The sequence below is a fragment of the Pteropus alecto genome, unplaced genomic scaffold, assembly GCF_000325575.1.
Source record: "Pteropus alecto unplaced genomic scaffold, ASM32557v1 scaffold71, whole genome shotgun sequence".
NCBI classification, from domain to species: domain Eukaryota; kingdom Metazoa; phylum Chordata; class Mammalia; order Chiroptera; family Pteropodidae; genus Pteropus; species Pteropus alecto.
Genome location: NW_006433024.1, coordinates 9,610,240 through 9,634,256, shown reverse-complemented (window position 1 = coordinate 9,634,256; position 24,017 = coordinate 9,610,240). Strand labels below are relative to the sequence as shown.

The window sequence follows — 24,017 nt, the reverse complement described above, 5'->3', positions numbered from 1 at the left end:
GTACCCTCGGGCAACGGGCTTCTCCCCACCTCTGTCCTCCAAGCCCATGGTACGGCAGCGCTTTGTAGGAGTCGTTCGCAGCGCGGAACTACGTGCCTACAGCGGGACCCCGGACTGTGTGCGGGACTGTAGTGGGTCACAGAAGTGTCCTGAGCTCGCCCTTTTTCCTGTTCCCAGGAGGCGGAAGACAGCTTCTTTTTCTTAGAAGGTTTTTTCCTGACCTCTGTGCCTTCTCTCGGCTCTCACTCCACCTTCCACCTACTCTCCCCCAAATTTATTCTTCAACTTTGGGTGAACTTGGCCGGCATCCCGCGTCTCTGATAGGGTTGCCTAGTAACTGGTGCACACGCCCGCCCGCGCCAGGCAGAGAGGTGCGGCGGGGGTAGGGAAGTGGCTGCTCGCGGCTTTAGAGGCCGGGGATTGGGCGCGCATTACCTCATATCCCACCCCTACCCCCACCCCGATGCTTAAGGGAGCCTGATACTGACTGCCCCCAAACTCATCTCCATCCTCCCTCCCCTCCGCTTCAGGAGCCGGGGTTGACGTCAAGGGAAGGAGGTAGTGAGGTAATGAAGGAAGGAAAAGCTCCAGCCCTGGGAGATTGGGTGGGGGTAATGGCCACGCCTGGGGAGCCTCCAGCCCCACAGGTGGAGGAGGGGAAGGAGTCTTCACTCTCGAGCTCACGGTGGCGCATCCCAAAGTCCAGACGTGCTTATGAAATTGAGCTTGGGACTGGTCTGATTCTCCTGTCCTGTGGAGGTCCAGGGCCGAGCCCCTTCTACTGCATCTGAGGCGCCCTGACTTTGGAAACCTTTCCTATTCATCGGAAAATACGGCATATCTAATCAGGTCTTAGATTCGAGGTCACTCCCCCACCCCACCCCCCCTTTCTTTGCCTTTTCTTTCTTTTGTTCCTTCTTTCTTTCGAGAGGGGGCAAAGAAATACACGCAGGTTGCAGAGTTAGAGGTAGAATGGTCACATCTCATCACCCTCCCTTTCTCTCTCACTAGCTCCGGCCTAGTCCTGTTCTCTGACACGGCGGGCCCAGTGCTCTGCCCCAAGCCGGCCATCTCTGTGTCTCCCCTTGGCCAGGTCACTGGAATGAATCCAGAATCCCCAACCATTTTCTGTTGTGATTCTCTTCCCCTAGCAAAACTGGGTGGAGAGGCCATTGCCATCCTTCCTGAGGAGCTGTTCCTGTCCATTGCCAAAGTGGCATTGCTGTTACTTTAGTAGAAACTGGGGGTACAGTTGAAATGGTTCCCCATGGGATGACCTTGGCCCACTCCTCCCTCCTTGGCCCTTGTTTAGTGCCTCAACCTAGGTTGAGAGGAAGACCTTGATGCCCAAGTGAGTGCTGTTTCGATGAGCAGGATCCCTCTTGCCGGTTGGGAACCGAGAGGCCACTGGAGCCTGGTTCAGTAGTGACACACAGCTACACACATTTCCTACTCTCCCTTCTCCTAAGCATAGAGTCCATCAGAGGGACTGAGCTGCTTAGAAAGGAGTCAGGGATAAGGTGATATGACCACTTTTAATAGCAGTTCTCCAAATTGAGTCCCTGTGGTGGATTTTGACTTAGGGCTGTGACACTCATATTGCATTGTATACATAAAATTTTCACATTTAAGTGGTCACTGTATAGAGCTATTTTCTCAGGCTCATCTAATTGGTCACTGTATAAAGATATTTTGTCAGGTTCCTCTTTTGGAAATACGTGCTTATCCCTTTTTACTTTCTACATAATTAGAACTCCCTCCTCATTTTTATATGAATATCATAAAAATACCATTTTCTCCTGTTATGGAAAATTTCCTAAGGAGTAACATCTAAAAAAGAATTTGTGACCCCGGTAGGAAGAAAGTGTGCTCCCTTGAAGTTTGTACTGTCTTTGAAGCTCCACCCACCCTAAAGTCACAACATTTGTAATCACTTTTCAAAGGTCAGGTATTTCCTCTGCAGTAATGCTGAGTGGACAGGTGTAGGGATATTTTAAAATTGGTTCTGTGCATTAACATTACAGCAGTTATGTCATTTCCTTCTTTCCTACTCCTAAAAAAGTTTGAAAGTGTATCTAAATGCTTCTGGAAGTGATAGGAGATGGTTTCCCCCTCCCTCCTGCCCCCCAAATATTGAACGTGGGTAGAGTTTTGTCTAAAGGTCGCTAAGGCTTGTGAAACTAGATTTCAGCCCTAACGGAATCCAGTGATCATAGCTGGGTGAAAGCATAAGCCTCTATAACTTAATAACCAGGAATTATTGCATGCTGACCATGTGCTCCCAGGCACCGTGCTAAGTGCATCACTCAGTGCACTCATTTAATTCTTCTGATTGTCTATGAGGTAGGCACTCTAATTTCTATTCAGCCAAAGAGGACATAGATTTAGAGACTCAAAGTAACTTGCCCAAGGTCACACAGAGAGTGAGAATCAGAAGCAGGATTTGATCCTTAGTCTCTGTGACCTCAAAGCCCATCTGTGCTCTGAATTGCTGAGGGATTCCCCCACCTGGAATATTTCCTTTGTATGGTCCATGCCAGCATTTTTTTGCTAATAAATAATAAGAGCAAATGCTTATAAAGTCTTACTGCGACCAGGCACCATTCTAAGCACTTTATAAGTATAGACTTATTTAAGCCACATAACAATTCTTTGAGGTTGGCAATAGGTTATCACCTATCCTCCACTTCACAGAGGAGGAAACTGAGGCCCTGGGAGGTGACTTTGCCTGGTGTGACACAGGAAGGGACAGAGCTGGAGTTCAGAGTCAGGTAGTGAGGCTCTGGAATCCATCTTCCTACTCACTGCACCCGCCCTGCTGCTTCTCTTGATGCATGAGTGCCATTCTCTTTCCAAATGTGGCATCTACCCTAGGTTTATTTCCTACAATTGTGAAATAAACCCATTATTCATCAGTTTTATCCATAGCTTTCAATATAAGCGCTTAGTGAATGGGGGCAGTATTTCTCCTGGTGAGTACTGTTAGAGCCAACTTGAGCTTTCTCCTGAAGTCCTAACTCACAAAGCAGCTTTGTCTTTTCCAACTGCAGACTCCTCTAGCTTTGCCTTTGCCACTGGGGGTGAGCTATTGGGGTGAAGTTCAGTCGAGGCACCTAAAGAAACCCAGGGCAAAGACCTTTCTCTTTGTCCATCCAGAGGGGAGGAATGACTGCTTCCAGGGCCACTATGGTTTTTGCTGACTCAGATGTGATAGATGCCCCAGAGAAACTTGGACCCCATGTTCTCCTCAGGGGAGAAAGTAGTGAAGTCCACCCTCACTAAGCATAATCTCCCCACCCCCATTTCCACCTAGAACAGGCAGCTAGGTGGGCCTTCCCTGCTCACTTTCCTTCAGTCCTTTCCACAAGCCCCCGCCTCCTCTGATTACTGGCCGCCTCTGATTGTTGACCTTCTTGGAGCCCTCAGTCCTTGGCTGTGCCCATCGCACAGCTTGACTCTCACAGGTACTTTGAAAAGAAATTCTGTGTGCCGTGTTTGAAAAACATTCCCATGTACATTATTATTTTTAGACATTCTAGTTATTCTTGTTGTTTCCCTTTCTTTTTATTCTTTTATATGGTTTGCATATCCTTCTTTAGCAATTGAACTACCAACATAAAGGAGAATGTTTCCATTTTGCCTCTTAGCAATTCGGGAAGCAATAATTGCTGATTGGAATATTTTTAATTGAATGTTGACGGTTCACAAATGGTGAAATTGACAATGGAGCCTGTTACCTGTAGACTGTCTTTCATGTGAGAGAAACTTCCTTTGCGGCCATAGAGTTTCTGGGGGATCCAGATCAGTGGGAAGTTCGCAATCCACCCTTTGAGTTCGCCGGTGACATTGACACACATCAGAAGACAGCTTGTGCCCAAGGAAGTAAAATCATAATGAATGATGCCTCTCTTCACTTGTGTATCTAAGTACACTTCATACTGTGTGCAAATTTCACGTAAGACAATACTGGTTTATGTTTCCCGCATAGGTAGGCTCAAAGACGAAAGGTCTGGAATGGTTTCCAGGGTGGTGGGCGGTATAATCAAAGCCAAAGGCTTGCTTTGGACTTGTCTCCAGGGAGGGGGAAAATCTAGTTTCAAATATTCCTGCAACTTTTGTGCTGAGCAAGTGTTTATTAATAGAAGTTGAATCCCCAGTGGGTTTTTCTTTGGTTAATTGGTGAGCTTGAGAGAAATTACAATACCAAGAGACTGACTGTAAAAGAATTATTCACCATGGCCTGCTGGGCAGAAATTTCTCAACAGGCAGCCTCCACGGCGCCTTGGAGGGAAGAAGGCAGGAAAAGGGCTGCACGGAAGTCTGGCTGCAGCCTCTGTACGTGAGCCTCAGTTATCAGGTAGAGGTAAACCCACAGAGGCCTCTCTTGCCACGGGGCAGAGCTATTACAGCTAATGCTGGACACATCATGAATTCTGATCACGGTTGCCACTTATTTCCACCTTTTCCTTGTTGGCTTTTTTTTGTTGTTGTTGCTGTTTTTAAATCATCCCATGGGGAAACTCTTTTCTTCCACCAAGATGTTACTTTGCCAGCAGGCAACTATCTGGCAGGGGTAACTCCAGTCTCAACCAGGTTCGATGGTTTCATTCCAGTGATGACATGAACCTTCTACCTTGTTCTGCTGAATATAGTAAACACACTTAAAGATGAAAATGTACTTGAATTACACATGCATTTGGAGAGTGGAGGAGTTCTAGTCCAGATAATAGCCGAGAGCTTTCTTCTTCCTTTCTTTCTGTGCGGAGGTCGAGAACTCAGTAATACTGCAGTCCAGGCCAAAACAAACTCTATATGATCTACTACTGACTTCCTTTTAAGTTCCCCTTTTTGCTACGACTAACTTCCTTTTATTTTACTCCAACTTGCATTAATCCCAGTTATGGAAGTTTCTTTCCTCTCTCTCTCGCCCCCAACTTCAAAGATTTCTGATATAGGAAACAAGTGACTTTTTCTTTTTAAAGACCTACTTAAAAAATTTAAAGGACACTGTGACTTTCAGAATATATTTTGGCAACCTGCAATTTCAGAGTTCGCTTCCGAACAGACAGAGTTAGACGGGAAGCTGAAATGCCTACGTGACCACTGTGGTCGCTCTGAGCCAAACCACCTGCTTATCTGATCTCCTCTGGGAATGAGATGGTTGACACCTACAGTGGTTATTTAATAATTGGATGCTTTATTTGTCAGAGGCCATATATTCTTTGACTGGTGCTGCCTATTTCCGTGGGCTTTCATGATGAGAGCTGGGTGTTGACCGATTGCCCAAAGAGATCAGAGCCTGAGCATGCTCGGGCCCAGTATTTTTAGCTCGAGGTCACATTTTGTCTTTTCCCCAGCAGCAGTTACTGTCGTTGCTGTCATTAACTTCCAGTTGAAAGGTTGTGCCAGCCAAGCTGATTGACTGAGCCACCGAGGAGCCCCAGCCAACAGAAGGCAGGATGTGGTTAAAATTGTGCTCTGTTCCTGAAGCCCCAGGAAACCTATTAGTAGCTTGGGGATGTTCTGAAGGTCCTTCTCCCCCATCAGCCCTTTCCATCTTCTCTCCCCTTCTAAGGATTTACAAGCTGGTCTATCAGGACTACTAAAATCAAGAAGTGGGGTTCGTACTGGATCTTGGCATGCTCTCTTTAGTTAGCTGAAGAGAATGTGTTGGGCATCTTGCATCTTGTAACTTTCTGGAGACAGTAGGTTATGATGTGCCTTGAGTATGTTCTCTTTCCCCTCCAGACTCTTGTCTGTGTCATAATGTTATTGTTACTATTATTTAAATGGTAGTGAGAGGGTGAGGCTCAGAGGCCAGTGATGCCTAAAACCTTCAAAGGGGCAGGGCGGGATGATTGTGGGGACATCAGAGAAGCCAGCACAAGGCATCTCTCTGAGCCCAGGTTCTCCTCTGATAAATGGGGATCATAATTATCCCTGCCTTACAGAGTTGTAAAAAATATTGGAGGTGTGTGAAAGTACTGTGCAGAATTTGATAAATTAGAAAAAAATTTAAAGATTTTATCTGTATAGTCCTCAGAGAGTCATCATTAAAGCTTTATGACATCCCTGTAATGTTAGACTGATTGAGATTAATATTCCCATTTGACAGATGAGAAAACTGAGGTGTGGAGAGCTGAATTAATTTGCTCAAGGTCCTAAAGCTTAGAGAGTAGCACTGTCCAATAGAAACATAACGCAAGGCATATATATAATTTGAAATTTGCTAGTAGCCACATAAAAAAAGAAACAATGAAGTCGATTTTGAAACATTCTATTTAGCTGAATATAGTCAAAACCTTATTTCAACATGTGGCATTAGCTATATTTCAAGTGCTCAATAGCTCTATGTGACTAGTGGCTACTACATCAGACAGTACAGTATAGAGTATTTATTAAGCACCTACTAGGAAGATGCACGTATGTAAGACATAGACCTTGTATTAGAGAAAGTGTGCTTTTGGCAGGGGGCAAGAAAATATCTCTAAAAGTGTCTTCTCTTTGGGGTACTTCCTTATAGAGATCCTTAGGAATCTATTGGACTATTCTTTAAATCTATGAGAAAATTTCTAAATCATAAAGTCAGGTCTTTGAGACTTACTAACTCATATGTGTAAATTTCTGTCACTCATCTTGTTTCTCATCCCTCTTGAAAATTAGGACTTTCCTAGTCTTAGGCATGGATGAAATAATTTCAGAAAGACCCCACATCCCAATAGGGCCTAGGAAAATTGTCAAGTGGGGCTGAGTGATTTTAGCTGGTGAACAGTTTTTAAAAAATTAGTGACAAAAACATAGAGCTGCCTGGGGAATACAATGCCTGTTGGATGAGATTAATGGCAAGATTAATAAATGGATTGCTTGATGAAAAGTGCAGGAGAACAAAAACCAGTAGAGATTGTGGAGGAGGCCACTTATTAATGAACCGTCAGCTCAAAGAAAGTTCAAGAAACTCTCCTGTGTTAAATGCAGCAGGCTGGCACGTCTAATAAAAATTGGGGTCCTTCAGGAATTAATTACACTGGCCTTACAGCAAGAATTCATGGAATTGAGAAACATAGTGGCACAGACCAGCACCAGCCGCTGCTGTAAATGGGGAAGCTGCAGGAGAAACTAATCATTTTTTTTTTCATTGATATGTAGGATATTGTAGTAGCATAATAGTCAGTCAGACATGGGGATGAATGATGGGGTCCAGATATACACTGACTAATGAAACTACACATACTTTGAGATTGAAGTCACTTCACATTTCACATGTAAAATTCCCTTCTGGCATCTGATTTCCTCCTTATCCTGTGTACCCGCCACTAAAGAGTTCCAAATAATTTTCAGTGATTATATGAGAGGCAGATGGACTCTACCATGATTTATCAAGCTTTGCCGAGAGAGAGCACGGTATTCATTTATTCCTTGTTGCTGTAATTTCCCAGTTTGGTTGGCTTGATAAAACCTTCTCTTAATTAAACTCTGGTGTTGCCTCTGCCCAGTGGATGAAGCAACCCAAAGGAATGCCATGACAAGATGGAGATTGTCCAGAATTTGCAATCTGATATCACACATTAGATATTAAAAGCTTCTTACCTTTTTTCACTTCTGTCATGAAGGTGGAGTGAAAATGTTCTTCTGTAATGTGTTTAGACCAAGGGTTCCCAGACAAACCATTAATCTCTTGGGTTTCAGATTTCATAATTAACCATTTTACTTCAGGACTAAATTTATTCTTAATAGAGCTTGGTAATTTAGGAGATGCCTGGTGATTCATTTACGTGTTAGTTTTCTAGGAATGAGATAATTAGTAAATAAAAATGAAGACACATGTAATAAAGATGTTTATAAGACTTGTGCATGCAAAAAAAGGACGGGGAGGGGGAACAATTTTGGTTGGTTTACATAATAGTGCATTTCTCCTTTGAGGTCTTAATATAAATGATCAGCCATTGTTTTCCCTCAGAACTGGGCTGAGGGCTTTTTTTCAAAAAAGCTCCATTTGACTTATGCCAGAATTATAAAATTTATGGAGAATGATTCCTTTAGTGTTACATAGAGTTTTTCATCCTCTCTCTCTCTCTCTCTCTTTTTTTTTTCGTTTGTCACATCCTTGCGTATTAGACCGTCTATCACCCGTCACTCTTTGACTTTTCGGGCCCACATAATCCACATGATACTTATCCTTTTGATTAAAACAACTTAATGGCCTTTTCACGAATAATTAATCTGCTGTCTTTTTACTTTCAGCTCCAGGCTTTTAACTTTAATGTTGAGTTATCCAGCCTGTGTTGCCTTCCAAAGTTTCACTCCCTTTAGCCTCTTCCCTTCAAAGGTTTAATACCTCTTTAGAAACTTTAATGTTTGCTATACTAAGGTTTTTTAAAGGCTTCCAAATTACTCTCACATTTTTTCTTCTGTGTGTGAAGTGAATAACTGTGCAGAAATCAGTTTGATGAAATGAAGATTATTTCAGATTCATGTATTCTGTCATTCTGGAAACCATGGAGGCTTTTGCTGTAAAGAAAATTTAAAACTCCACTGCTTTTTGAAGAAACAATTGCACATTTTTTTTCGCAGTTATGCATTTCTAACTGGGTGTTTTTCTAACAGTGACAACTTGTACCAGATGACTTCCCAACTTGAATGCATGACCTGGAATCAGATGAACTTAGGAGCCACATTGAAGGGGTAAGGTCTTCTCTATTCCGTTGCCTTTGGACAGTAACTCACACCTGTTTGAACCATTTTAAAAGTGCTTATAACTTATGAAGAGAGTATAGTTCTAGCAGAATAAACATGGCTTGTTGTAGAATCGAGATGCTTTCCTCCCACCCCCAATTGGTGGGTTGTGTTCAGTATTAAGTTTTCAGGAATATAAATAGAGGATGCTTTTGCCTAGAACAAGGTGGTTGAGAATATCGGAAAAACTTAATATGGCCCTTACTGAATTTTTTAGAGTTCTTCAAAGTCATGTTCATTCACCCTTGTTTAATGTTTGTTTTATTAGTGATATCACAGATGTTAACCATTACTGTATCTCATCGAGAAATGCTTTCGGTTTACAAAGTTCAGGATCCAAATTTGTATTTGAGGGAGAATGATCAGACATCCAAAGTCAGATGTGCTCATACCTGGTTGTGCCAACAGGTTTTCTTTACACTTACTACAGAGCCACATCAGGGAGAACACAGCTATCAAGCATTGGTAGGGACAGTTCTTAGGACTTGAAAATGAAAAAAAGAAAGCAAGCGGGACTTGTTTTCAACAGTAAAAGAACTTGCTTTCAGTTTTCTAGCAAGTCTGAGTTGAAAGGAAGTCAGATATGACGCTCATGAAGCACCTACAACAGATCACGTGATGTTTTAGGTCACCTTGTCTAATCTGCCTAATATTATGAAGCCTAGGTACTGTTACCCTGTTTTCCAAAGAAGTCAATCGAACTCAGAGAGTTAAGTAACTCCTCAAGTTCACATTGTATGAAATGGTAGAACTGGGACTCCAAGCCCAGATCTGATTCCAAAACCCATACTCTCTCCCGCCTCCCTGTGGGGCCTTCCACTCCACCATCAGCTCCAGTGGGATTGGGGCCTTAGTTCAGAACTCTTTATTAGCCAGCTAGCTTCACATCTCTGTGTATTTAGTGGCTTCTCATTGGATTCTGGGATCTGGGGGCTTGCTAGAGCCATGCATGCTCCATTCCCCATTCCCCACCTCTTCTTTTCTTCTAGAGTTGCTGCTGGGAGCTCCAGCTCAGTGAAATGGACAGAAGGGCAGAGCAAGTGAGTGGACAATGCGATGATGGCAAAGCAAATGACGTAGGCCTTGGTGGTGGTGCCTGGGGGCCATGCAGGAGTTAGGACTGACAACGGGTAATTAGGGTAGCCTTTGGTGCACTGGGATGAGGAAAATCTCTCTTCTCCCTCTTTCTGCCTTTTATTATTTATCATAGACATAACTGTGGGCAAAAATGGAGGTGGTGACACTTCCTATCAACATACTCCTGGAAAGCAATTATTAGAGTGACGCAGTAGGAACCCTGCTCATTTCCTCGTGAATGTTTCACAAAATACTAACTTTGTGGCATTACACATGTTCCTGTTAGATCAGCCAGATCTTTCAGTCATACTTACATTTTTCTTTGTATACCTTTAAATCTCTAAGGGAGAAATTAATTTTTACCCCAAATCTATAGTCAGATTTTCTGCAAAGATTTTTTTTTTTAGTTCCCAAACATCTGCGCCTTCCCCGGTTCTGTAGCCTGCATCCTGGGACATTTCTGTAACTACTTCTTTTGATTTCATTTTCTCTTCTTGAACGCCGGAACCAGCCTTTGCTCTTCTCATCCTTCTTTCTTTTGTTGGCTCAGTCCTGTTGTTTGGATCATCCTTCAGTAATCAGCAGAGTTGCTTTTCATCTTTTAAGACAAACTGTTAGATCCTTCTCTCTATCTCCATCCCCCAATTTTTCTATTTTACCCAAATCGCCATTTCTTCTCTCTAAACCCTCAAATAAGAAGCTTTCTGTTGATTTGAATTTTTTCTCTCCCCACTTGCATCCAAGGGGATGTCGACGATTTCAGCATTCTGTCTTTCTACCTACTCTCAACTTGTATTTCTTGGCTTCTTGGTTTCATTCTTTCTTTCCGATTCTCTTCCTTTTTCTTCTCTCTCGTCTACTCAGAATTCAGTAACGGTCCCCAAACTAACTGCCAATAGAAAGAATATGATTGTGAAGTGAATATGTTTTAGTTTTTAAAATTTCTTCATGTTGGATTCCAGGGCTTGTTTTCTGCTTAATTACAAAAATTACAGATCAGAAATCTTGGCATGTGTTTAACTCAGAATGTTTTTATAGTTGAAAGAATTTTGATAACTTTTAAGGTCTATTAGTCACTTGCTGGAGAGTCAGAAGCTATATTTTAAGGATAAATCACAAAGTGTCGATCATTTTTTTTTTCAATTCTGTGCAAGAAAAAAAATCTAGAAGAGTTTGCATTGTTTTGGTGCTTACATTTTGGAAAAGGATTTCCGAAATCAAAATGTATTTCTTAAATACTAATAACTTCATTCAGAGAGCTGTACAGAAAGGGTCAAACGGCCCCAGTAGATAGTCCTACAGAAGAACAACTCTTCAGAGAGCAAAAAAGTGTGCAATTGTCTAATTCACTAACATCGCTCACACTGCGGGTGATATTATAAGTCGGCTAATGTCTGCTTCCATTTGCAAACTGAACGTTTATCTAAGAATGGATGTTAATATTAATGGGCTCTGTATGAGGGACTTTACACGTTTCCTCTTGATCTCAGCTTTCAGATGAGGAGGCTGGAGAGATTAAGCCACCTAACCAAGTTCACATAGCGAGTAACTGGCAGAGCCACTTTGGAGCCCACTTCTGTCTGACTCCAGGATCTGGCCCTAGATTAGAATTTCTTAAACTTTTTGGACAGTGACCATAGTAGAAATACCTTTTACACTGAGATCCATTACACACACACACACACACACACACACACACCCCACAAATTTTCACAAAACAGTACTTGTTCCATACTGTGCATGCTGATGTTTTCTGCTTCATTCCATACCATTTTAAAAATGCTGGTGGTGATGTGTAAATTGATTTTAAAACTCGCTGATGTGTCATGACCTACAAGTCTGCCTCTCTTTTAGCTCTTCAAAAGAATAATTAATTAACTCTTTCCTCCATGCCCATGAACAGCCAAGAACTGGATTCAGGTGAATCTGTTATTCCAGTAGAAAGTTTGGCTTTTCCCCAAGGGGGACATAATCTGGATAGGTGTCATTATTCTTTATGATACTGAATTTACTTTCTTTTAGCTAGGTATGAAAACACTGTTAATATGAGAAATAACCTGAGAAAAGATATTTCATAAAGAAAGATAGAAAGAAATAACTGTCTTTTGCTTTAATCCATAACTAGTATCTTGACACTATTTGAAATCATTGGTAAGAAAAATCATGGTGACAACATAGATATATAACAGGAAAGCTGGAGGTTTGACTCATGTTTTGGGGAAGAAAGATATAATTTCCATATCACTCATAAAAATGAGGCATTATCAATTTTTTATTAAACGATTATGTACTTCAGACTAACCCCACTAAGTATTTGTTCATGTCTTCCTTCCTTGAAAATGTTACTTTTATAAAAAGCATAGGCTTGTTTCCTCATGTCCTAACAAGTCCACGAAGACATTTCATTAGATGTCGGGGAGCTGTGGTATTCTACTGGGCGACGATGGGGTGTTAGGGAGAGCACAGGCAAGGTGAGATGAAAACATGATGGAGAGCAGAGGACACTTGCCACTGATTCTCTCTTGTCTCCTTCTCTCTTTCCTCATTTTTTAATCTCTGTATGACCATTGGGATCAGAATTACTTTTACGACCTCAAACAATATTGTATTTCAATTTCAGACAAGAAGAAAGTACTTCGTGAAACCATTCTTTTAACTCTGACACTTTACCTTACCCACAAACAAATGAAATTAGATTTTTAAAGTGGGTCACAGAGAAAAAATCGCCAGAGACCCTTTCTAAGCATTAATCCACCTTTATGAATAATTCTGTTTGTTTGTGGTGACTTGCACTGTCTGCTTTTTATTTCTTTTAAAGACATTTTCTCTGTGTTCTTAATGACTGCTGAATTTTTAAGGCTACTCACAAGCCTTGGCTATTCTGTTAGCCTCTGTTTTGTCTCTCCTGAAGAAAATATCCTGCAAAATGGAGAAACACATCAACCTTGACTGTGGTCCAAGTTATTAAAACAAGGAAGAAGTTATTCTCTGGGGACCTGGGTAGGGGGAGTGGGAAATCGAATACAATAGAAATGTTAAAGGAGTGCTGAGCAAAATGAATGTCCCTTTGCTGGTCCAAGAAGTTCACAGGCTGTTGGGAACACACAGTATTTGACCTGTGGATGCTTGAAAGGAAAAACGAAAGACTCGTGATGAGTGATGTATGGTGCAAACAAAGCTGTGCGTTTGGGTAGGGCCAAGGCTGTTGAATCTGGAGAAAATCCCCGCTAGACATGGTCTCATCCCTGAGAACCTGTGCCAAAAGAGATAGCTGTCTTCTCTGGCTGGGAGTTCCAATACACAGCCCAGCACCTTCCCTCTCCAGCTCGTGAACATAAGGTACTTATCCAAGAGATTTACTTCTTGAAAACACATAGCCTGCTTTTAAGTGGCTTCTGGAGCTTGAGACACAAAAACAAAGGTGGAAAGAAACAGCTCTGTGAATACCAGCATTCCAGAGTGTACTCTTTCACCTCCACCCCCTGCAAAAAGTTGTTAGTTTCTCCATTTAGATGGTTACATTGATGCCTTGTAAGCAGTTCTTTGCCTTGCATTGGACTTGGCTTGGGTCTGTTAGCCAACTATACTGCAGAACGGAACATGGAAATCCTGGGTTTGCAGGGTGGAGGTGGAGATTCTGACTTAGAGCTGCGTTCCCTGTCCTCAGAGTGAACTAATTTAGTTGCTTCTTTTGCTTTCACTTCTCACCTCCCGGATGCTATTTTCCCCTCCCTAATTGTTCACCTTTCCCACCCGTTTCCTTATGGACAAATATTCAATTACTGTATTTAATTTTTAATTATGTATGTAACATATATGAATTAAAGAACAGTTAGAAAACACAAATACATAAGGGAGGAAATTAACACTCCCCCCAATATCCCAGTGAAACTACTATTATGTTGCATACACTTTTAGACCTTTTTCTATGTGTATGCATACTTTTGTGTCATTTTCTTTTTTAAATTAAAATTATTGGGATTTTATTGGTTAATAAAATCATATGGATTTCAAGTGTACAGTTCAGTAACATGTCACATGTATACTGTGTTGTGTGTTCACCATCCAAAGTTAAATTTCCTTCTGTCACCATATATTTGACCCTCTGTGCCCCTATGTACCTCTCCCCTCATTTTTTTTTAATAATAAAAGATTGGCTTCTGCTGAGATCTAATTCAGCAAATGCTTATCAATAGGCTATTGCAGTATCTTGTGTTTCAACCCTCATGAGAGTGTTGACTTTTAAAAATATTCTCAACCTTTTAAAAAAAACTTCATTTAAAAAATATTTTGGACTTTACAGACTTACCATCTCCACACTATGTTCCTATTTTATTTAAAAGCAAGGAATTATTTTCTTCTCATAAAGGTGAGGGAAAATGACAGGTTTGTTCAGATCAGGAGAAGAAAGGAGCTAAGCAGGAAAGATAGAAAGGGAAGATGGTGATTAAGCGGCCAAGCTAGAAATGAGAAGCATGGTAGACTCGGTGCAGAGAAATGAGCTGGGGTTATGAGGGTTCCCATGGGTTGATTAAGGGTTGTGTGTGCGTATGTGTGTGTCTGTGTGTATTGGAGGAGGAGAGGGTATAGCAGGTGCATGGAGGATGTCTTTCATGATCGAAAGGGGTACTTTGGACCTCTTATGTCTGTGATCCCATCTTGCTCCCTTCTGAGATCTTCTACTCGACATTTATTCTTCTCCCTGTTATCTACCCAAGAAAAAACCCATAACTGCTAGCTAGAAAAACATGGGTATAGACACAAAGTCATCCAAATAAATGTTTCTGTAAAATAGGGCCACCGTATATTTTAGTAGAGTTTTTTTTTCCTGTTAAAAGTGAACAAGAATTTATTCTAGCTTTATTTATAACTCTTCATTTCAAAGGCGGAGCCACAGATGTAGTATTCTAAAAGCTAAGACGGTAACTTCATCTAAAATGAAAACAACTTTTTCCTTTTGATTATAAAGGTAACACAGGCTTATTATTATTATTATTAATTATTATTATTATTATTATTTTAATTCAGACAGTACCAAAACATTATGAAGGAGAAAAGAAAAAATTATCTGTTATCTGTTCCAGAGATAACTTTTAAAAACGTACTAGGGTATATTTTTATCTGCAGAGATAAAAATCTGGAAACATTTACTGAACCACTAATTGTAGTTGCCTCTGGAAAGGGCAAAAGCCTCGTAGAGTTGGATATAAGAGATCATAGGAGGAGATAAACTGGACAACGCTTTCATGGAGTTTTGCTGCAAAGGAGAGCAAAGAAATGGGGGGTTCTAGCTCAGTGGGGATAGAGGGGTCAGGAGAAGGTGTTTTTTTATTGTTTTGTTTTATTTTATTTATATTTAGATAGACATACCTGCATGTTTGTTTGCCGATGAGAATTATCAAGAAGAGAAAAAAAATTGATGATGGGAGGGGGATAGAATTGCTGGAACAATGCCCTTGAGAGAGAAGAGGCTCCATGGGCAAGCAGGGGCTGGTTCGCTAGGCACTGGGATAGTTCAACTAGTAACAATATTGATTTACAGTTCTTTATTTAAAAGGATAGTAACCCTTTTGTTGTCATTTACTGAAAATATTTTCTCTGGCTTGTGTTTTAACCCTGTGAATGGTTTTTTTTCCGTCAGAAATTTTTATTTATATATTAAAAATTATCAGTTCATGTGGTTTTTGTTCTGTATTTTTTCACCCTTATTAAGATATAATTGACATATTGTGTAAGTTTAAGGTACACAATGTGATTATTTGATACACGGTATATATTGTAAAATGGTTACCGCAATAGGGTTAGTTAATATCTGTGTCACCTCATTTAATGCAGAATGGTGACTGTAGTTAACAATACTATATTATATACCTGAAAGTTGCTAAGAGAGTAAATCTTAAATGTTCTCGTCACACCAGAAAAAAACCAAAGGATTTTTTTTTTTATTGTTTATTTTCTATGGCTGCTTTTGAGCAATAATGGCTGAGTAGAGTTTATGTTTTATAGTTTTAAGTTTTTGGCTTTTATATCATGCCTACAAAAAGTTTTCCCAACCTAATACTTTTTAAAATTTATTTATTATTGCTATAATTTTTTGTTTTGCTTTTTACATTTAAATAATTAATTAAATCTTGAATTTATTTGACAGCTGTATTTCACCTTGATTTGTTTCTAGATGACTAGCCAGGATCCCCAAACTATTTTGAATAATCTATCTTTTCCTCAATGATTTCAAATATTACCTTTATCAATCCTTGGATGCTAATTCCTTGGATCTATTTCTAGACTATTATCTTCTTTTGATCAGTCTGGCTGGCTCTTTCTGTCAAGTATCAGATTTTTTTTGGGGGGGGGCTATAATTTTATAATCTGTTTAATCTGATATGAAAGTTCCTAGCATTGTACTTCTTTTTCAGACTATTTCTGGCTATTATCTCTTTTTCATTCTAAGATGAATTTTACATTCATTTTGTTCATTTCAAAGTCATTATCAATATTGATTTGTTAATTGTGACAAAGGCACCATAGTAATGTGAGATGTTAATAATAGAGGAAATTGGGTGTGGGGTATATGGAAACCATCTGTATTATCTTAGAAAATTTTATGTAATTCTAAAACCATTCTAAAATAACAAGTTTATTTTTTTAAGTATTAATTGGAATTTTGAATGAACTGCATCAGGTTTAAAAATTAATTTTGGAGATTAGCTTTTGAAAAAAATTTAATCCTCTTTTCAAGAACATGGTATTTCTCAACATTTTTTCAAGTTTTGTTCTATGTCAGATGTCCCTAGAATTTCCTCCTTTCAAGATTTTTAACAGTAATGCCTCCAGCCTCAGAATGTGTTTGAAAGTGAGTATGAGTCTTTTAGATATGTTACAGATTTTTTTTTGCTTTTTCACCTTGAATTACTTTGTTGTATTTCTGACATCAGTTTGGAGAGTAGGGCCTGCTGAATAGATGGTTATGCACACATAATCACCTACAAACCTCCATTTCAACTGGAGAAGCAGGAGAGATCTTAGTCTAGGAGCACTCTGCTTAATGTTGGGGTTTCAGGGAGGACAATTTTTATGTAATTGAGTACAGTTGAGTAAATTGTTCCAATTCAAAAATGTGAGAGCAAGTTGGGTGGAAGCCTTGTTCCATCTTTCTTGTGTGAAATTCAGAGTTCATCTATCTTGTGGACTTGGGACACCCATCCTTGGGGTGGAGCTAGCGGTGGCCTCTGCTATGAAGCAACGCATTGAGGATATAGAACTCAGTGAGTTAGGTAAAATTGGGATTCTGATGAACTAGCACCTCAATATCAGACAACATGTAAGGGGATATCCATATATTTCTTATATGGTCTGATGAGATGGTCTATGAGAACATGAGTTCCCATGTCTATATGTGTTGAAGTACGAAGGAAAGTCATGCCTAAAAATATTCTTCCAAGTAATAGGGACATCGTGAATTTTTTGGACTGTGTTCTCCCTAAACTGTTGTGGGAAACTGGATTTAAAATATTTCTTAGCTCTGCTCTGAGTGTGAAGCCAGAGGAAAAAGGTCAGTCGGAGGAGGTTTGTGTACCATTTTGAGTGATGAGGAAAGCTTGATGGTACATAGGGCTGATTTATATAAGCATTGTTGTCAGGCTGTTAACCACTCAGCCCGTGTCCCCTATAAAATAGCAGCCAATGACTCGGCAGCATGGGAAGTGAAGACATGTGAGCCATGACTATAAAGAAACTCTCAAGAGAGGAATGCAAACAAGTTTTTAGTAATAATAACATCGTTGGAACAAATGGGCATCTTCCAAAAGGTAATACTTTGAAGGGACTCATTTACAGGTATCATGTTTCAATATATTTGCTGAAAAATAAAGCTAATTACCTTTAGGTAACCATGTTATTATATATTAATAAGACTTTTTCTATAGCAGGTTGCAGAACGCCAGTTGTAATTGGCATAGGTCAAAGAGGGAATTTCGTAGCTTATGGTACTATGTTTTAAAACCCCAGATCTGGATTCAGGGGCTCAGACATTGTCATTAGAACACTTTTATTGTCTCATATCTCTGTTCTCCTCTGTGCTGGCTGCCTTCTCACACAAGCTTTCTCTGTTGTGGCAACAATAGCTCTGGTTTTTGGCACGTGCAGCATCACAAGGAGAATGCCTCTCTGTTGGTTTATCTCCAGCAAAAGACTCAGGGAAGGCTCTGATCGGCTTGGATTGGGTCATGCTAGAGAATGCAGTTATCTGACTGGCCAGGCCCTCGGCATGTACTCACCCCTGGAGCCTGAGGTAGATTTAGAGAGGGGTGGTTCCCTAAAAGGAAAAGAGGGCTGTGTTACCAGACCAAAGTGTAATGGATGTGAAATGGGCAAAACAAGAGATACTCAATAATTTAAAAAGTCAGAGTTAATGAAAGTGGGGTGATGTGGAGCTGGATATATGAGATGTACGCCATAAGAATGTGTGAGACCTGGATAGAACATAAATGAAGGATGCAGTGGGGAGGGGGAAGGGAGAAGCCTTCTTCCTAGTGCTCATGGTAAAAGTGTTCATTAAAAAGCACAATAGTTAGAATTATTGCCATCGTGCAATTTTTAATTCAAAGTGAAACAAAATATAATGTTTTTGTTAAAAGTAAAAAATGCATAGTGTTCTTGAGGTCTGAACTGAAATGAAACAACTGAGGGCAGGAGGAATGTAAATTTTTAAGTAAAAAAATAGATGATTCTTCTTTGTAGACCATACTTCTGGGGAAATTTTATATCTATGAATTAAAATTATAGGCATTATTTGTGTGTTTTAACTCAATTAAATTTAAGTTGGTTGTTATTTTTAAGTTCTACTTTCAGCGCTAGATTAGCGAGAGAGACTTCATCTTTTGCCCTTTCCCCTTATATTCTCAGGAGCAGAATAATGTTTTGGTTTTTAATATAACACTGATTTGTTATATTCCCATTATAAAAGACCACTATAAAAGATTAAATTACACAAAGAAAATAGAATGACTAGATGGCATTGATGATAATATGTGTGCAGAATTTTGAATTTTATATCAACATTGCCCTTAGTTCATCACACTCAGGCAAAGAATAAAATAACATTCATGTTGAACTAGAGGTAGCTGTGCTAGGTTGCCACCAACTCTGAGTATGTACAAAAAGATAATTCAATATCTATTCATTTCCCCAAGTCGGAGCTTATAAATGGATATGAAAGTAGGTTTTGAAATTACTCTGGCTACAGGCACATCATATTTTCATTCACTAAATCTTTAAACCTAAGAATTCTGGTGTGACCACTGAGGCTTCCTAGAAAAAGTTCCTGGTTCTTTTGGCCCTAAGTCCTTTAGGGCTGATTAGTTCAAGTCCAACTATCTCTGGCTCATCCTTGTGCATGGTGAACATTTGTGCAGTGGCTTTTTGTTTCGTTGACCTTGTTTTATTTTGTTCATTGTCCTCTCTTGAGTCTCTTTTATATGTAGCTGTCCTTTCCACCCCTCACCCCTCTTGTTTTCACATCTCTTGATTTGTTGGAGATAGTAGGTCAGTTGGCCATAGAACATCCCACAGTCTGGTTTGGGCTGACTGCTTCCTCTTCTAGTCATTTAACTTTAGGCCTCCATCTTCTTTATTTCCTAAAAACAGGTAGTTAGATCTAGAAGCTCGATTAGATTTGGAGTTCCTTTTTTTTTGGCAAGAATAAACAAGTGATGGTGTGTTCAGCCTCATTTCTTGTGTGAGGAAGCGTAATTTCTTTACATGGTTCCATTGCTCATTTCCATTAAAAGCAGCACACTAGGAAGGGGTTATACTTCTCAAGGCTTGAATCAAAGTATTTTTAACACCAAAAGGAACCAGATATTTAAGTGTCTCATATAAGTCTGAGTATCAAGGATAAAGAGAGAAGAGGGGTTGTTGGGAAATTCTTTTTTCTTTTTTTTTTGGATACAAAAGAGTTTGAAGTTTTTCCAGGTGCTTACCTTCAATCTGATTAACTCTGCAGAGATGAGAAGACAGGTGGAGATAGGAGGATGCCTACCTGGCCAATGACAGGGGGCGAAGAGAGAAATCACAGGCCCTGGTTTTCCCTTTTTAAATATTCATATCACATGCTAATTGCCTTAAAAAAATTCTTCCCCCCTTCTTTCTTTTGTTTTTAACCTCTTCTGTTGATAAGGGATTTCAGGCTAGCTCTGGTTTTCCTCATCTGTAAAACCTCAATTCCTTTTTATTAATCTTCTTGTGCCTGTGGAATATCAAAATTAATCATTTCTAAAGAAGCTACTCTTCAAACGTTAAGTTTTTTCTGGGTCAGATCTCAGCGTACAAGTTTGTAGCATGAAGAGGGCTCATAATTTATGTTATATGAGGGACATTCTTCTCTTTTCGCAAACTTTCTAAGGACAAGTGATTATGTATTTTAAAGCTGTCTAGGAAAAGCAAACTTTCTCAGGATACATTTTTATGCATTTAAAGCTGTTTAAGAAAGTGTACAGTCCGCACCCATTGCCAGAAATAAAGTCACACAGTGTGTTTATTTTTCCAGTTAGGTGAAAATTTTTTTTCATAAAAACCAGGCTGTTTTGACTGCTCTATTGCACTTAAGCAGACCATCTCCATCCGTGTACCTTGTGCTTTCTTTATAACACATGTATTGCACCTGAGAATAGAAGATGAAGTATACTGAAGAGTGAATATTTTCAATTTGCTTCTCCTCACTGACCCACTGTCTTATCCTACCCACTCCCACTATATTTTTTAAACCTTCCACAGGCTTAATTTCATTCATACCCCCGGAGAAAAGAGCTGGGAATCATTCAAGTGTCATAATGATAACTTGAACCCAGGATGGGTTACACGGCCAGAATTGTCCAGCTAGTTTTGAAGAGAGAAGAGCTGGCCTGCACTCAAACCCCATCTCCGCCACTCGCCATCTGTCTGACTTTGGGCAGATAACTCGATCTCTTCTTAAACCTCAGTGTTCTTTGCTGTAAAATAGGGGGTAATACTAATAATATTTAACATTTATTAAGAGCGTACCATGTACAGAGCATCACGCTTTATTTTGCTTATCTCATTTGATCATATAAGAGTCTGATGGAGGAGGGAGAGAGGCTGTTTTGCTCATTTTATATGAAGCTGAGGCCAGGGGAAGTTAAGTCGTTTGTTGAAGATGATATTCCTAATGACTCCTCGGGTTGCGCTAAGGACAAAAAGTATAAATATTTTAGATCTCAGTCTCTAGGCTTGTAAGAAGCATACCAGAAATAATTTTGGGGGTTGTTGGTTACCTATTGCATATAATCATAGACTTGAACATTTTGTTGGGATAAGGTTACTGAGTGATATTTAATATTAATTTCCCCATATAGCTTACTATCCCCGCCCCACCCTACCTCTGGCTTTATTGAAATATAATAGACAAGTAGTTGCTCGTATTTACATTATACAATTCAATGAGTTTTTTTTCAATTATAGTTGGCATACAATAACATATTAGTTTCAGTTGTATAACATAGTGATTAGAGATCTATATAACTCACAAAGTGATCACCCCACCTTACATATTTATTATAACATTGTTAACTATTTTCCCCATGCTGCAGTTTATATCTCCATGTCTATTTTGTATCTATCCATTCGTACTTCTTAATCCCTTTGCCCTTTTTCACTGTTCTCCCAATCCTCTTCTTTATCTGTCCTTCGACTCTAAATAATAACTTTGCTGGATAAAGTATCCTTGGTTATAGATCCTGGGTTTTCATCACATTGAGTATCTTGTGCTAAGCTCTTCTGTCCTTCATAGTTTCTTTTGAGAAATCAGCTGCCAGTCTTATGGGTGCTCCCTTGTAGGTAACTAACTGCTTTTCTCTCGTTGCTTTTAAGATTCTCTCTTTGTATTTAACCTTTGACATCTTAATTATAATGTGTCTTAGTCTGGGCCTCTTTGGGTTCATCTTTTTTGGGACTCTCTGAGCTTCCTGGGGTTGTAGTCTATTTCCTTCACCAGGTTAGGGAAGTTTTCCATCATTGTTTCTTCAAATAGCTCTTCAACTTCTTGTTCTACAGATACCCCTATGCCATGGATATTTTTACGTTTAATTGTGTCCCATGTAATTATTATTATAGTCTTGGCTTATTTTTTCTTGCTGTTCTGATTGAGTGTCCTTGGCTTCCCCATTCTCGATATCTGTGGTTCAGTCCTCTTCTTTATCCACTCTGTTGATTCCCTCTAATATACTCTTCATCTCAGATAATGTGTCCTTCATTTCTGACTAGTTCCCTTTTATAATTTCCATTTCCATCTTTATGGTTTTTTTTTTATCCCTTTGTTAAAGATCTCACTGAATTCATCTACACTTCTCCTAAGTTCATTTAGCATTTTTATAACCAATGTTTTGAACTCTGCATCTGTAAGATTGCTTGACTCCTTTATTCCTGGATCTCTGTTTTGTTCTATCATATGGTTTCTGCTTCATTGTTTTCCCATTTGGCTGCCTTTCTGTGTCTGTTTCTATGTACTAAGTAAAGCTCCTAAGTCTCTTGGTCTTATTAGCATGACTTTGTGTATTAGGTATCCAGTGGCACAGTCCTGAATGAGGTTCAGCTACAGGCCAAGTTTAGCCCCAGCCTGTGTCCCCTGGGGCCATCTGTTAAGATTCAGGAAGCAATTTACAGATGCTGTGCTTATAGTTGCCTCAGGAGGCCAAATCAGAAACTGAGGCCAGCTGCCACCAGTGTGGGTATTGGAGTTGGCTCAGCAGGGAGCACCGGACTCAACGAGGATACAACTGGATGTGGCTTGGGTGGGGCCACAATTGGGGGAGGCGCAATTACAGGGAATCCTCTGGGCAGAGTGATCTCTGTTATCCAGTTTGATGATGTTTCAGCTAAGGTGGTGCTACATCCACACACTGATTGGGGGAAGGCTCAACAGAGGAACAATAGATACTACCAGCACTTTTGCCCAGGAGAAGGCCTCACCTCTAGCCCTTGCTCCAACAACTCAGTGTCCTTCTGTAAGTCCCTGGTGCCCCACAAGCAGCCAACCCAGTGCTGGTGCTCAGAGCAAGCAGGTCTGTCACCGCAAAAGTCCGCTTGTGGACGTGGCCATTTTAAGAGGAACATCTGCAGCTACCATAGCCTCTGCCCCACTCAGCCCCAGGGGACCAGGCAACCTCTTGTCTTTGCCCCCTCTTACATTCTACCATTGCAGGTTGATTTCTTATTTCTTTCTCTAGTTGTAGTGTTTCTGTTCATCTAGATACCATATGACTTTACTTGCTGTTTGCTCTGTGTTTCCATCACAACTTTGATTTGGTTGCAAGAGGGATGAACAAAACCTCTATCATCTATGCCATTTTCTCAATCCATCTAGTTCACTTGTTTGATTTTCAAACAAATCTATGGAATAAATTATTAGCTTCATTTCACAGGTGGCGAATCTTAGTCACAGGAGGTCTAGCTGATTTACCCATGAGCACAGAGCAAATGAATGATATAAGTGGGCCTGGAACATGTGTCTTCAGGCAAGGAACCCATGTTCTCATGGACTAATCTGGAGAGAAAGGATCCAGATTAATTTAGTTCTTTCAGATGTATCTGTAAGAAACAATAAATCCAGTTCCTTTGTCATGGTGGGCTGAGTAATGACCCCTAAGGATATTTAGATCCTAATCCTTGGAACCTGTGAATCTTGCCTTCTGTGGCAAAACAGATTTTATAGGTGTGAGTAAATTAAGGATCTTGAGATGGAAGGATTATCCTAGATTATCAAAGTGGGCCCTACATGTAATATGTTTTTATAAGAGGAAGGCAGAGGGAGATTTGATTACAGAAGAGTAGTAGAAGATGTGACGAAGGAAGCAAGAGGTCAGAATGATGCAAAGAAGGGACCAAAGAATTGAAGAAAGCAAGGAAAGAGATTCTCCCCTTAGTCTCCAGAAGAAAATAGGCTGTAGCATGGTGAGAGCTGGTTTGGGAATTCCGGTCTCCAGAATTGTAAGAGAATAATTTTGTGGTGTTTTAAGCAACCAGATTTGTGGTAATTTGTTGCAGCAGCCAAAGGAAACTAGTATACTTGAATTGAATGCATAGTGAATATGGTTTTCTGTCTATAACTTCAATGCTTAAACCTACTTTCAAGTGGGCCAGTGAAATTTAGAGGTAAACCACTAACATCTGTAGATGATAACTTCTAGATTTTG

The 24,017-nt window shown here is 40.0% G+C and overlaps 1 protein-coding gene across 3 annotated transcripts in view; it reads left to right on the top strand.

Annotated features, from left to right (window-relative positions):
* The window catches only part of WT1 (Wilms tumor 1), a 48,528-nt gene that overhangs the window by 7,478 nt on the left and 17,033 nt on the right, over positions 1 to 24,017 (top strand). For 2 of the 3 annotated variants that reach the window (XM_006908006.2, XM_006908004.2), the window contains exons 4-5: positions 8,605 to 8,682; positions 9,723 to 9,773. In XM_006908006.2, the coding sequence (XP_006908068.1) occupies positions 8,605 to 8,682; positions 9,723 to 9,773 (129 nt within the window). The remainder of the gene's footprint in view (positions 1 to 8,604; positions 8,683 to 9,722; positions 9,774 to 24,017) is intronic. The other variant, XM_015586367.1, reaches the window with a different exon arrangement.